We start from the raw sequence: 13,511 nt of genomic DNA, 5'->3' as shown, positions 1-13,511 counted from the left end.
TAGGGAAATATATGTAAATTGTCATTGCTACATAAGCGTTTGCAAAGCAAAAACTATCGCAACTCATTAAAACTAACGGCAAATAGAAATTAGTTGAGGACAAGGATTGATATCCTCATTGAGTTTGAAAGGGAGTTAGACAAAAAAGTCTTTGTTTGTCCATACCCAAACATTCTCTCTACGGAAATATGGGTAAAACATGTTGCATACTTTGTAGTAGCAGATGGAAAGACTTTCAAAACAGATTTGATGATATATATATTTTAAAGATTATTGTGATACCGTGTGTCACCTTGAGGGACTGAAACGAGGGTTTATTACGTAGATCACTATATATAATTCATTTTATAGTTCTAATATACGGTGAACTAGTTTGAGATGAAAATGGTAAATTTCTTGAAGGATTTTATAGTAGAATTGAGTCTTGTTCTACAATTTAAATTAAACTTTATACTTTAAAAAGAATATCAAGTTTGTACAACTCAATCTTAATTTGATTATTTTTAAATTTAATTATACTATAGTGGTCAATATGATCCAGATAAGATCATCCTCAAATATGCATATCTAATCTCTCTTCCAAAAAGTTCTTAGTCTTCGCCAAGATCTGAATTGGAGAACGCAGTTATTCACTAACTTATGAAACCACCACGTGATTAATTACGTGTTACAAAATATTCGTTCCTAGGAAATGGATCACGAAGTCACGGAATGTTTGAGCCATACCAACACCATCGATGAAGAGTTCTTCAAGATATCAATGCAGCAGCAACAACAATTGCCCTTAATCTTAACACTGCGACCGTTATTAATTCAGTATTTGACCTAATGAACTCATCCATCAATGTCTTTCATTCAACTCAACATGCTGCAGAAAAGCCAATCTCAGTCACTAACAATAGTTATGTATTGTCTTTTGACAAATCCACTGCATTGTTACCACCAACTGATCAACAGCGTGATCTTTTGAAAGAGACATCCCAACCCCAATTGAGAAACCACATCACAGATTCTTTTCCTTTGTCATAACCAGCACCTTCGATTAAAGTCATTTTTAATCTGGACGATGATCATCATATAAAAGGAATTGAGAATGGTTTGTTTAAGATTTAAAAAGTAATTTGATATTTATTATTTTTACAAAACTTTTGATGACGTGAGAATAAGGAACAAAAATAAACTATAGAACACGATGGGGTGTACGAAACATCATCGTCTGCATGGGCCATGTAACGTCATGTTGGCTTGATGTTCCAAGCAGCGGTTTACAAGAAGCCTCATAAGTGTAGAATTTAGATTATCTTCCCAGGGATCAAATGTCTATCCACTCCTACCAACCCTGATATTGGTGGAACTAGAAGTACCTTCACTGGTATCTTCTTTACAACTAAAATGTTTCACGGACATTTTCAACATTAATTGCAACAAGAGATTATACATAGAGGATGGGATTTTCCGACTGGAATATCTTTAGTGCCTGCCAGATGCTTATATATAGTAGTGTATGATACACATATTTTTCTATGAATTTATTTACAAACATCACAAATTAATTTATACTTAACAAAAAAATAGGTGGAAACTTGTTAATATATCAGTGGTGCAGGTCAACCTAAGCAAAATACTTGTTTAAGAGCAGAAAAGGGAGAAGGGTAAGAACTGTGATAAACTCTTTCCTTGTTTGTATGGGAACACATTCCAAAACAAGGGATTGGAAAAAAAAAAAATCCCCTTTACTTATTTTTCAAGTTCCCTCTAACTGCCAGGGGCGTGTCTCCTTTCACTTTCACTTTCCCTTTCCCTTTAAACTCTAAACAAAGTCTAAGAAACGATTCATTTTTCTATCATGCTTTTCTTTGCAGCTAAGAGCTACAAGTTGACGACGATCCTTTTGAAATGTTAGGGATGGTTCCACCATTTGTATTATTTGACAACGTTGGCAGCTGTTCTACCGTCTCCCCGCCCTCAAGACAAACCATGAGATCACTAAGCTGCAAAATTAGAGAATAAATCAAACAGTAGTTTGATTATTTGATGCATGAACATTATTGTTTGCCAAAATCAAACTCCTGCTGCTCTCTGAAACAGACCCCTCCATCCAAGATTTAACAAAAAAAATGAAACGGTATGTCTTACCTGTTTTTCTAGGGCCATTATCTTACCATTAGTAAGCCTTAAAGCCTTTTTCTCCCTGAAAAAAAGTACATCATCCATCAGTTTGCAAACATCTGGACCAGATTTGCAATTATTTGAGTTCAAGACATGGGAATTTACAGCATGACAATTACAAAGTTGAGAAAAGAAACATCCCTAAAAATGAAAAACGAGCATTAAAGCAACAACTGTTCACATTTGGTTTAATGGGACAATACATCTTGAAAATAAAATCTAATTAGAGCAAACACATCACCAATGACAATGAGCAATAGAGAACGGATAAAAGCATACCTCTCTTCGATCTCAAGTATCTTGGCTTTCCAGATCTCCTCATTTTTCAAAAGATTTTCGTTAAGCTGCAGGCATAAACACAATATAAACATTGGCAAGAAGATTTCATGTCTTTGTGATATGTTAATGAGACAACTCGAAATCCTATGACATGATTTTTTTGTACTGAGACATAACTTGTGTATAATATTATTGTGAAAAAGGGATTCCAAAAGCATGATTTACAACTTACCTCATCCAGAAATTTCTTCTCTTTGTTACACCTATCAATCTTGGACTGAATCTTCTGCTGTTTGAGACTGACAGCCTTCTGAGCAGCTACGGAAATTTTTCTTTCAGTTTCTTGTTCTACTTGTTGTAATAAGGATTCAAAATACTACAATTAACAGGTTTGAAAATTTAATGTTTATACAAGACAGAAGGAAATTTTGGCAGATTCACATTCACTGCAAATATTAAGTGGAAAACACTCACTAATTTTTGGTTTTCAAGTTGAGTAGCAAGCAATTCATTGTACTCATTGACAATCTGTAGAAGAAAATGAATACATTAATATAATAACATTATATAGATGCATCAAACTAAGATTTGAGAAAATTATTAAATTAATCTTGCAACATTACAGCTTCGACTTTACTATTAAGCATAGCCTCTCTCATGACATTATCTCCACAACTGCAACTTCCACATCCACTGTCTTCGTGCACACAGTGAGCGTTCAGCTCAACTAACTTCCCATCAGTTTTGGACTGAATAAGTCTATGAACGTAGTTGTCTCCTACATAATCCCAAACACGCTTAGTTTCCACTTCTAAGGAATAGCAATGTTGTGTCTCTTTCCAGTGTATTATGGCATGCCCTCCTTTATATCTGAATCAAAATGATCTTGAGAATTGCAGAAGGTACATATGGTTGAAACCAAAAACATTTAAAAATGGAAAGGGAAGGAATAAATGCAATAAAAGAAAGGGTTGAGGGACAAAAAATCTCTCACCTCCCACAGCCAACAAACCCACATATAACACATATCCAAAGGTTCTCAGTGGTTTGACAAACGAAACATATAGATTTTTCAGCTTGCTGTTGGCAATAGCGGCATACCTGAAAATATAAGCAGGGAACTAGTACTGAATATGTAATTAACTAATAGAGCAATTCTAACGGTAACACTTGCTGTCAAACTAATCATGAAATCCCAGCTGAAATTAATTATAAACATGAAAACATTCAATTTGTAGAGACACCCCCAAACCCCAGAGCAGCTCACACAGTTGCTTCTGCTCTCGGACATATCCTATAAGTAATAACATCTTCTCGTGCATAAATGCAAATGACAAAGGCGTGGAGCGACGTACAGGACAAGAAGAATCTGCCCATTTTGAAATACAGGAAGAATGGAAAGAATGATTGCATATGGTTGTAAGAATTCCACTCGTATCTTGATCTAATCGCTCTGCAAAATAACAAACACAAAAGAGACTCACAAAAATTTAAAACTTCCTATTTAAACATTTAGCATATGCCACTAAATTGTTTAATTCAGACTGTTCCATACTTGCAAGACAAATAGAAACGCTAACAAACAACAACAACAACAAAGTATATCTAAAATAGAAATTAAACATATGTGAATACTACATTAAGAACAAGTTTGGGGGAAAAAAAAACTCCAACAACACTTGCAGGAATATTTTTTTTAAAAATGCAATGACAATGAATTTTTTAATCAACATATTCTCATATAATTTGAAATTAGATTCTACATTTCAATTTTTCATAAGCTCTCTTATTTAACATCTTCATATATACATCTATGGTCTCTTTCTTAGTTGCATCTATAAACTCAAATACGTTAGAAGGTAAGCTATACATGGATATGTAATGTACCAAGGCAAACTGGACATGTAGGTTGTTCAGTTGAAGTAGCATTGGATGGTTGTGCATGTTCAATTGACCCAGTGTACTGCACATCTAACGTGAAAACAACTCGGCACATCTCATCCTATACATCAAATTAAAACAACAAAATTAGGGTTTGTTTGAGAGAGCTTTTGGAACCAGCCTATGATATGTCTATAAGTTGCTTTTAGCTTATCTTCATAAGTTCTCCAAGATAGCTTGTGAAAACAGTTTTACTTTATTTTTTGTAATAGAATTTAGCTTATACATAAGCATATACGCATGTATATGATAAAGACTTACTCCATAATGAAAAATAAACAAAAATAGTATCTTAAAAGTTGGTATATCTTGTTAAAAATGAAGACAACTTTTCAGATATTTTTTTTACTTATATTTCATTTCAGAGTAGTAACCTATAAGCACTTAATTAAGCTTTTATCCCAAAACGACATTAATAAATAGAAGGCTAGACTTAATTGCAGTTTGGGACCCCCTATTTTCACAAATTTAACAAATCGGGCTTCTTATTTTAAAATCTGACAGATTTGGTCACTCCTTCAAATTTTTTAACTAAAAAATAGTGATTTAACATATTTTAAATGACGTGACATATAATCTCATGATGTAGAAGTATCTAGATGCATTAGTTATTTATATTTTACTAATTAAGTTACAAAAATGAATAATTTCAGAAGTTGAAATTGATGCTTTTAGAGGTTTTATTGCAATTTCATTGATGTTAATCATTCAACATCATCGAATCATGTGTCACATTGTTTAAAATACATCACATCATAGTTTTTTAATAAAAGAATCTAAGAGAGACTAAAATTGTTTTATTTTAAAATAATAAAACTACAATTAAGCCTAAATAGAAAACAAAGAAACGCGATTTTGTGCATGAATTGAATAAATTGAAACCTCGAGAGACGAGAAACGTCGACCATTGTAGTGATTGTAGAAAGCGTCTGTAGAGTGTTGTTGATCGAATCGAATTAAAACACTGTAACGATCTTCCATAAAATCCATCCTCACAATACGCATCTCAAGAATATGATGAATAAACGAACCACAGAATTGGCAGAAATCCGCATAAGTCATGTGATTAGGAACTCCCACAACACACGCCAACGGTTTCCGTCCAACCTAACTCACACAAATTGGAAATTGAAAAATGCAAATTCAATATAAGAAAAAGAAGATCGAATTGAAAATCGCGAAAATGAGGAAGAGAGATAAGTTATAGCATACCGGAAGAGAAGAAGGAGTGTCTTCGGGGAAGACGTGCATGAGGCCGCGAGTTTCTTCGATTCTAGGGTTGCCGGAAGAGAAATTGAAGAGAGAAGTTGAGAAGGAACAAGATTCACTCTGCTTCTCCTCTTCGGCCTCGGAGACTCTGCTCGAACTCCACATCGCAAACACGCTGAATTCGCTTCTTTGCTCAAATACGATTATGATGATTTACCAAGTGCCTTAAACCTTTCCTTCTCAATTTCTCATCAAATTAAGCAATACTTTTAACTGTTATTTATGACTTTAATCAATACTAATTGTTTTTTTTTTTTTGTTCTATAAATAGTTTTATTTTATACATCCTTTTATTTGAAGGATTTTATACATCCTTTTAATCATATTTAAATTCTCTACCCAAAAAAGTATCATATTTATTGTTACAAAAGAGGAGAAAAAATCACATTTAAATATGTGTGTAAACAGTTAAAACATATGAATATCTATAAAATTATTCTATATTGTTGATTTATATAAATTATATTTTTATTTTATTATAGATTAAATTTATTTTTTATCCAACTACTATTCGAAACAAAAATAAATTCCACAATAACTAACTCACACAATTATGAATTGTGTGATCCTATATTTTTAATAATTGAGCTAAAACTTAGAAAGTGATGGCATTTTTTAGTTTCTCAATAATTGAGGGATTTAGTTAAATGAAGAAAAATAAGATGCCATGTAGGGTCAAAATTATTTACCTTTGTCTTTTTTTGTTGTACTTGTTTTATTATCCTTAAAACTCTTTTCCTCCGAACTCCCAAATTTAGAGCTTGAAGACAAATAGAGAGCAAGGAAAAAAATGATATAAAGAAACATCTTTCACTTTATTTGAGAGAACAATTTTATAAATGATTTGTTAAATATTAACATAAAAATTATTTAAACCCTCCAATATGGTTTGAATTTCTCAAAATTAAGAGAATTTTGTATTAAAAAGAGAACTCCTTAAAATCCTCTCCTCTTTAGTTAAAAAAGTCCTCCCCTCCCCTTCTAAACTAAAAAAAAAAACAAACTCTCAAACATATTCAGTCTTAAGAGAGAGGAGCACAATTTCTTCAAATTATTAAATTACTCAAGATTTTTTTACTTAATATACACTTACTTTTTAAGAAAATTATTTCCGTGCAATACCTCTGACAGTTTAATTACGCAATGATTATGAGTTGCTATTATATTTAGCTTCCATGGCCATTTTTTCAGTCATACTTAAAAAAGGAGGGTTATACTTGCATTCATATATGCACACTCTTTTACTAGAGAAGATACTTGTGCAAGACAACTTCAAATCATACAAACATTTGAAATAAAATTTGGAATATCCATTTTGGCATATTGTTTGCATTCCCCATGGATTTGTCATAGCCTCATAATTGTTGCTCAGTTTTTCAGAATTGCCATTAAAATTTCGACCTCCATCTTTCATTGTTACATTATTAATTTATTATTGCATGCGGTATGAGGAGAACTAACTAACTAGTAATAATCCTGCAGATGAAAGCCAGATTTCTCAAAGACTAAGGATGTTTTTTTCAGCTTTGACTCTCATGTTGATCTCCAAGACAAAGAGTGTGGATAGTTCAGCCAGACTTCAATGCTGAATTGGTCTTAAAATATCACACTGCTGCAGCAGCTGGAACGTGAGATTCGACCGACTTCAGTATCTCTTCGCCTAATTGTTTACACCCTACCAGCTTCTGCATTAACACGCAATCCAAACATCAAGTTTAATCACATAAATACACCAATACTTATTCAATTCAGTCATTATGAGAACAATCATTATTCACTATTGACTATTAAGAGCATCTCTTATATGAGTTGTTTATAGAACTCTTAAACTTAAGAATAGGTTCTTCAAGAAGAGTATCGCCATCGAAGCAAGTCTAGCTGGCAACCATGTGTAAAACCTGTAAACATTAAACATAATTTTGCAACACTAATATCAAGATAATGAGATAAATGCTTACAGTTCCAGCAGAATATATGTCAGCAGTTCGAAATCCCTTGTTCAGTGTCTCCAGAACTGCACTCTCTATTCTGTCAGCGACCTTTTCTTCTCCAAGGCCATATCTCAAAAGCATGGCAGCACTAAGAACAGTGGCAAATGGGTTTGCCTTGTCCTGTATATCGATAATAACAATGATGTTGTTAGCACGTTACCTGAAGGAAATAAAAAACAGAAGTAGATGAAACCAACCTGTCCGGCAATATCAGGTGCAGAACCATGTATAGGTTCGAAAAGTCCTGGTCCCTGATCCAATAAAAATTCAGTAAACTTTTAAGTGAAATCTAGAATCCGCTTATTTGAGTTTATCTACTGGTATAAGTACTTGTGAGTTTGTTTGGGAGAGCTTATGAAAACAACTTAGAACATGTTCATAAACTGTTTTCAGCTTATTTTCACGAGCTATCCAAGATAGCTTAAAAAAAGTTAAAAAAACAGCTTCTAGTTTATATGAAAACATTTAATTTTACCTTTTGTTATAGAATAGTTTATATATAAACACCTATATGTTAAGTGTTAATGATATAAGCACTTAATTAAGTTCTTTATCCAAACAGGGATAACATGGATCTAGCATAACACAGAGTTTTGCGAGCAAACTTGAGAAACATGCTGATTATTTGTATTATAATTATTATGAATATTCATTTCATACCGAATCCCCAAGGCTGGCAGAAGGAAGCATCCCGATACTTCCGGTGATCATTGAAGCCTCGTCAGATAATATATCGCCAAAAATGTTGTTTGTTACGATAGTGTCAAACTGCAAAATTCAGTGTTAGATATTGTAGTACTTGCATAGCCATAACTAAACTAAAAGACGGGTGACATTAATTTATTCCATAAGCAAACCTGTTTAGGATAGCGAATTAGTTGCATCGATGCATTATCAACATACATGTGTGAGAGTTCAACATCAGAGTATTCTTCTGCTAATGCCAAAACTCTTTTCCTCCAGAACATGGATGCCTGGTGAATTCAAATGTAGTTAGCATTCAGTACATGGACCTAAATCTGTAAAAAGTATCTTGTATCAAGTAGAAAAACTCTAATAAAAATAGGTCTATAAAAAATTGCATTTCTTGGTGACACAAAATTTGCCTGAGTGTTGTGATGTCTACTATATGGACCACCCAACCTAAACAGAATCTCAAAAAGGAAAAAAACAACTAAGAGGTATTCTCCTTGCAGCATGATTTAATCATCACAAATTCAAGATTAAGCACTTTAAGGCATGTAGCTCAATTCTAATGTTTGAAAATGTAGATTAGCCCAGAGTACATCAAACAAGGCCAGACTCATTTGGAAGCAATCTGCTATGTATCTTTTTCAGTACAGATATCAATATAATCACGACAACTTCACAAAATTCCAGATTAAGTTATATAGCTTAACCCAGCAATAAGTACCTCTAGTACATTGGCTTTGTCAACAGAGCAAAGTTTCCCACCACGCTTCCGAGCTATATTAAAAGCAACACGAGCAATGCGATCAACCTGGTATATAAGTGCCACTAATCAGACAATCATACATACGGAAATAACATAGAAAATAGTTATGGACAAGAAAGAAATCAAGAAAGCAAGTAAAAGCTCCTTAAGAGCAAAAGAAAAACAGTGAAATATGCATTTAGTACATTCTCTTATCCCTCCTCCTAGACAATGTTAACTCCATTAAAAGAATATCAAAAACAAAAAAGGGAATAATGATCGTATGGGAACCCCAGATCCAACTATTACAACTTTTTGGCCAAATCATAAATTTTTAACACACAATACCATTTTGTAATAGCAAGATACCTCGTGTGCAGCGTAAATCTCAGTGTTAAAACCAATCTCGTCGCCGTGTTCATTAGTACCAAAGCCTCTAGGTTTTCCAAAATAGATACCTGAATAACAAACAAAGCAGCAGCAAGACTGAGTTAGGTGAATTAGCTTCCAATATTAACAATCAAATGAAATGAATGAAGAGTTAATATTCAAAATTTTAAATATTAGAATCATATGAGACATTGTGGTTTCTTTAAATAATCCAATGTACTGAAACCAGAATGAGAACACCACAGACCTCCAGTTAGTTCCCTTACAACCATGAGATCAACCCCCTCGGCAACCTCTCTCTTCAAAGTTGAAGCGTCCACTAGCTACAGAAGAACATACAAATCAAAAGCACACTAGATACAGATAGAAAACTAATAAAACTTTGTAAGGAAATAAAAAAACCTCTCTGACCACTCTGTTACCATATCCTTAAGGCCAATTTGGAGAAACTTAAACGTTTGTAGCATAAGCGCTGGTATAAGCTATTTCTATATCAAATGATAAAATAAAGTCAAACTATTTTCTTATAATCTATCTAAGAGTCGTCTTCAAATACGACATTATCGAATGATTAAAAGGGAATATTTCTAAATAACCTCATTCATTGATTAAACAAAATCTTACAAAGGATAACAAATGAATATAGGATGAATAACTACCAAATCTCTTAGCAAACTATAACAAAAATAAAAATAACTTAAACGAACTAATGAATGACAAGAAGAAAAGGTTATCAATTAACTACTTATTTACTAGCTCTTTCAAACAGTCTCACAAGTGCTTATATCAATAAATAAGTCAATCCAAACAGACTCTAAGCCTATCCCCAACAATTCCCCCCCACAACTCTATTCACATTCAATGCAACAACATGAATGGTATAATGCAGTACCATGAAATTTTTACCTGTGGGAACACCTTTGCCGGTCTAAGATTTGCAAATACTTGAAGCCCTTCACGTAGCTGAAGCAATCCTGTCTCTGGCTTCAAATGCTTCTCGTTTTTATCCCATTTATACCTTTAATCAATCAAACAAAAATGATTACACAAAGCAACTTAACAAAAAGTGAAATTGGTGATGTAAGATAAGAAGGAAAAGCACCCTCCAATAGCACCAAGAAGAACAGCATCAGATTGTTTAGCAACAGAAAGGGTATCATCGGGTAAAGGAACTCCAGTTGCATCAAGTGCAGCTCCACCCAAAAGCTTCTCTTGGAAATCAAGTTTAATCCCTGATTATATAGAGAGAAGTGAGTACCCATTTGAAAAAAAATGGGAAATTTGGATGCAATGTTGAGAGAGAGAGGTACCGTGGAGGGATCCGGCGAGGAGAAGAACGTCTTTAGCGACGGAAACGACTTCGGGACCTATGCCGTCGCCGGGAAGGAGAGTGATGGAGTAGGAGCGTTTGGTAGAAGGGGCGGCGGCGGAACAAATGCACCTTAGGGAAGTTGGTCTCGCCGATGATGATGAGCGGAACTGAAAGGGTCTTGTCTGAAGGAGTTGCGCTTGAACACTAGACGCCATTTTTTTTTTTTTTGTGATTTGGTTGGTACTAGAAGTCTTCAACAACTTTGACACACAACAACACAGTGCAAGTGAAAAAGGGTAAACTAAAAACTAGTACTATATCTTCTCTGTTTTCTTTCGTTGTTCCTTTTTTTCTCACGCGAATGAATGAATACTAGTGTTAGATTATGTATCATTTGTGGGTCCATGCTTCATTTTTTATTTTATCACAATAATTACTTTGGATAAAAAATTCAACGAGACTTCACATAGTTTGGATACAATAGTTTTATTGTATATTAAGTCTTACGAGTCTAAATCTCGTTCATATAGTTGTGAATTATTTCTGTATGATTACAAAATCAATTGTGAATTATTTCTGTATGATTACAAAATCAAATGAGATGGATTTTAGATGCACACATCAACAAATACTTTTTTAAATTTAAATATGTATTTTTTTAAGTTTAAATATATTTTTTATCTTTATAATTTTAATTTTTTTGAATTAATTTAATTCGTTGATAACAAAAATAATAGGTTTAAGTTTTGAATTAATTTCCGATCACTAGTTTCAATTTCACGTTTTTCATCAATCAACGCAAATAAAATTTAAGCGAATATATAAAAAAGAAGAAACAAATATTTGCAATTTTTATGATAGAAATTGGATAAAAATACTATTTTAAAATAAAATTATATTTGTAGGAATATAAACCAAACAAAAAAAACTTACGAGATCAAAATAAATAAATAAATAATTATAATTGTAAGAAACAAAATCACATTTAAACTTTTTTTAATATTAACAAATTTCTTTTATTATTATTAAAAAAGACTATTTTTCTTATGTGTATATAAGTAGTATGCATTGGTCTTGTGACCATGTCATTTGATAATGTCATTCTAGAAAATTTTATTTATAAATTTTTTAAAATATGCAAAGATTGTTGTAAATTTTAAGTATTTTTCTTTTAAATATAATGTTCAATATTTTAATTGAGGAATATGAAAATATATTTGAATAGAAAAATATTATTATTATTATTATTATTATTATTATTATTATTATTTATTTGTGATAAAATTTGACTTTGACTAATTTTTATTTTTATTTTATTATTGATTTAGTTTAAATCAACTGACATATTTTTCTTTTCTCTCTCTCTTTTTTTTATTTTTTATTAAAATACATTTTTCTCTTGACTGACTATTTTCTTCTATACATTTTCACAAGTTGAACAACAATAAAAAATAATCAAGTCATTTATTTTTATTTTCATAGTGATTTAAGGTCATTTAAAAAAAACTCATTCATTTAATTTTATTTTCTCTCTTTTTAAACAAATAATTAATTTTCACATGTATTTACTATATTTTTTGTGTCTATGCTTGTATGTAATTTCATCATCTTAATATAAAGTTGATGTTTTCTCATTTGGTGCAGGGGTTTATTTAATTTATATTTATAAATTGATTGTCATCAATTATATATTCATTCAATGACACTGATGGTGTTTGTCCATACGCTCTATGAGAAATGTGTTGTGCCCCCTCCGCTCCCCCCGGTTTTTACCTCTCTCCCCCCCTCCCCCCTCCCCCCAATTTTTGATATTGACTATCTTACCCTTTTTGACTTTTCAAAAGTTTGAAACTTTCGAAATTATTCAAAGTGAGTTTTTTATTTTTCTATATTTCGAAATTTTAGTTAAATTCAAAACATTCGAAACCTAAATTAACAGAATTAAATGAACTTTTCTAGAAACCTTTGAAAGTTTGAAAGAATGTGAAACTTTCGAAGCTATAACTTTCGGAACTTTTGATGAATTTGAAAGTTCCGAAACACAAATTTCAGAAAATTTTGAAAGTTTCGATGAATCCGAAACTTCCGAAACACATATTCTTCGAAAGTTTCAAACAAGTTTCGAAAGTTTCAAAAACTTTGAAACTTTCGAATTTTTCAACTTTTTTAATTATTAATTAAATTTATTACTAAATTTATTACTAATTTTTCAAATTAGGAATAGCAATTTATTACTAATTTTGAAATTTATTACTAATTTTTCAAATTAGGAATATAAATTTATTACTAATTTTGAAAATTATTACTAATTAAATTTTTTATTAATTAAATTTATTACTAATTTTTCAAAATTCGAAACTTTCATTGAATTTCAAACTTTCGAAAGTTGAATTTTCGAAAGTTTCATTATGTTCGAAAGTTTTGCATTTCAAAACTTTCATATTGTTCGAAACTTTATGCATTTCAAAAGTTTCATATTCAATGAAAGTTTCGAAAGTTTCATTATTTATGGGAAAAATGAACTTCGAAAGTTTCATCATCATAGAAACTTTCGAATTTCTGGTAAAATTCTGTTTCGAATATTTGAAAGTTTCGAATTTTTACTTACTTTTGTATTTCGAATGTTTGGTAGGGTCAGATTCGAATAATTAAACGTTTCGAATGAAGTAGATGAAAAAAGAAAAGTAAATTTTTAACATGGTATTTTCCATATAAATAGAGGGCG

At 31.7% G+C, this 13,511-nt stretch overlaps 2 protein-coding genes across 3 annotated transcripts; both read right to left on the bottom strand.

The window, feature by feature from the left end:
* Window positions 1-1,395: 1,395 nt before the first annotated feature.
* Window positions 1,396-5,874, bottom strand: LOC101502168 (BRAP2 RING ZnF UBP domain-containing protein 2). Of its 2 annotated transcripts, none has more exons than XM_012714728.3 (11): window positions 5,602-5,874; window positions 5,272-5,496; window positions 4,336-4,450; window positions 3,804-3,901; window positions 3,443-3,549; window positions 3,072-3,318; window positions 2,923-2,976; window positions 2,681-2,824; window positions 2,449-2,513; window positions 2,163-2,191; window positions 1,396-1,991 (listed from the first exon to the last, which is right to left on the bottom strand). In XM_012714728.3, exons 1-11 carry the CDS (start codon window positions 5,761-5,763, stop codon window positions 1,987-1,989), a joined length of 1,251 nt encoding a protein of 416 aa, XP_012570182.1. In that variant the 5' UTR covers window positions 5,764-5,874; the 3' UTR covers window positions 1,396-1,986. The 2 variants fall into 2 exon arrangements, with proteins under 2 accessions (XP_012570182.1, XP_004486630.1); XM_004486573.4 differs by having other exon boundaries at window positions 2,137-2,191; window positions 5,602-5,872.
* Window positions 5,875-6,935: 1,061 nt separating this feature from the next.
* On the bottom strand, window positions 6,936-11,138 carry LOC101502483 (3-isopropylmalate dehydrogenase 2, chloroplastic-like). Its single transcript, XM_004486574.4, has 11 exons — window positions 10,785-11,138; window positions 10,577-10,706; window positions 10,381-10,492; window positions 9,722-9,797; window positions 9,454-9,542; window positions 9,064-9,150; window positions 8,507-8,623; window positions 8,310-8,417; window positions 7,847-7,900; window positions 7,617-7,769; window positions 6,936-7,343 (listed from the first exon to the last, which is right to left on the bottom strand). Exons 1-11 carry the CDS (start codon window positions 10,999-11,001, stop codon window positions 7,263-7,265), a joined length of 1,224 nt encoding a protein of 407 aa, XP_004486631.1. The 5' UTR covers window positions 11,002-11,138; the 3' UTR covers window positions 6,936-7,262.
* Between the last annotated feature and the right edge of the window lie 2,373 nt (window positions 11,139-13,511).

The sequence above is a fragment of the Cicer arietinum genome, chromosome 1 (assembly GCF_000331145.2).
Source record: "Cicer arietinum cultivar CDC Frontier isolate Library 1 chromosome 1, Cicar.CDCFrontier_v2.0, whole genome shotgun sequence".
Lineage (NCBI taxonomy): Eukaryota > Viridiplantae > Streptophyta > Magnoliopsida > Fabales > Fabaceae > Cicer > Cicer arietinum.
This window is presented reverse-complemented; position numbering and strand designations above follow the sequence as displayed.

Excerpts from the sequence above, each read along its gene's own strand:
- LOC101502483 (XM_004486574.4), bottom strand. The coding sequence starts at position 11,001 with ATGGCGTCTAGTGTTCAAGCGCAACTCCTTCAGACAAGACCCTTTCAG. Across the intron at positions 10,707-10,784 it reads CCTCGCCGGATCCCTCCACG|GGATTAAACTTGATTTCCAA; the intron begins GTACCTCTCTCT and ends CTATATAATCAG. Across the intron at positions 8,418-8,506 it reads TAATTCGCTATCCTAAACAG|TTTGACACTATCGTAACAAA; the intron begins GTTTGCTTATGG and ends TGAATTTTGCAG.
- LOC101502168 (XM_004486573.4), bottom strand. The coding sequence starts at position 5,763 with ATGTGGAGTTCGAGCAGAGTCTCCGAGGCCGAAGAGGAGAAGCAGAGT. Across the intron at positions 3,902-4,335 it reads TACATGTCCAGTTTGCCTTG|AGCGATTAGATCAAGATACG; the intron begins GTACATTACATA and ends GTTATTTTGCAG. Across the intron at positions 1,992-2,136 it reads TAATGGCCCTAGAAAAACAG|CTTAGTGATCTCATGGTTTG; the intron begins GTAAGACATACC and ends CTAATTTTGCAG.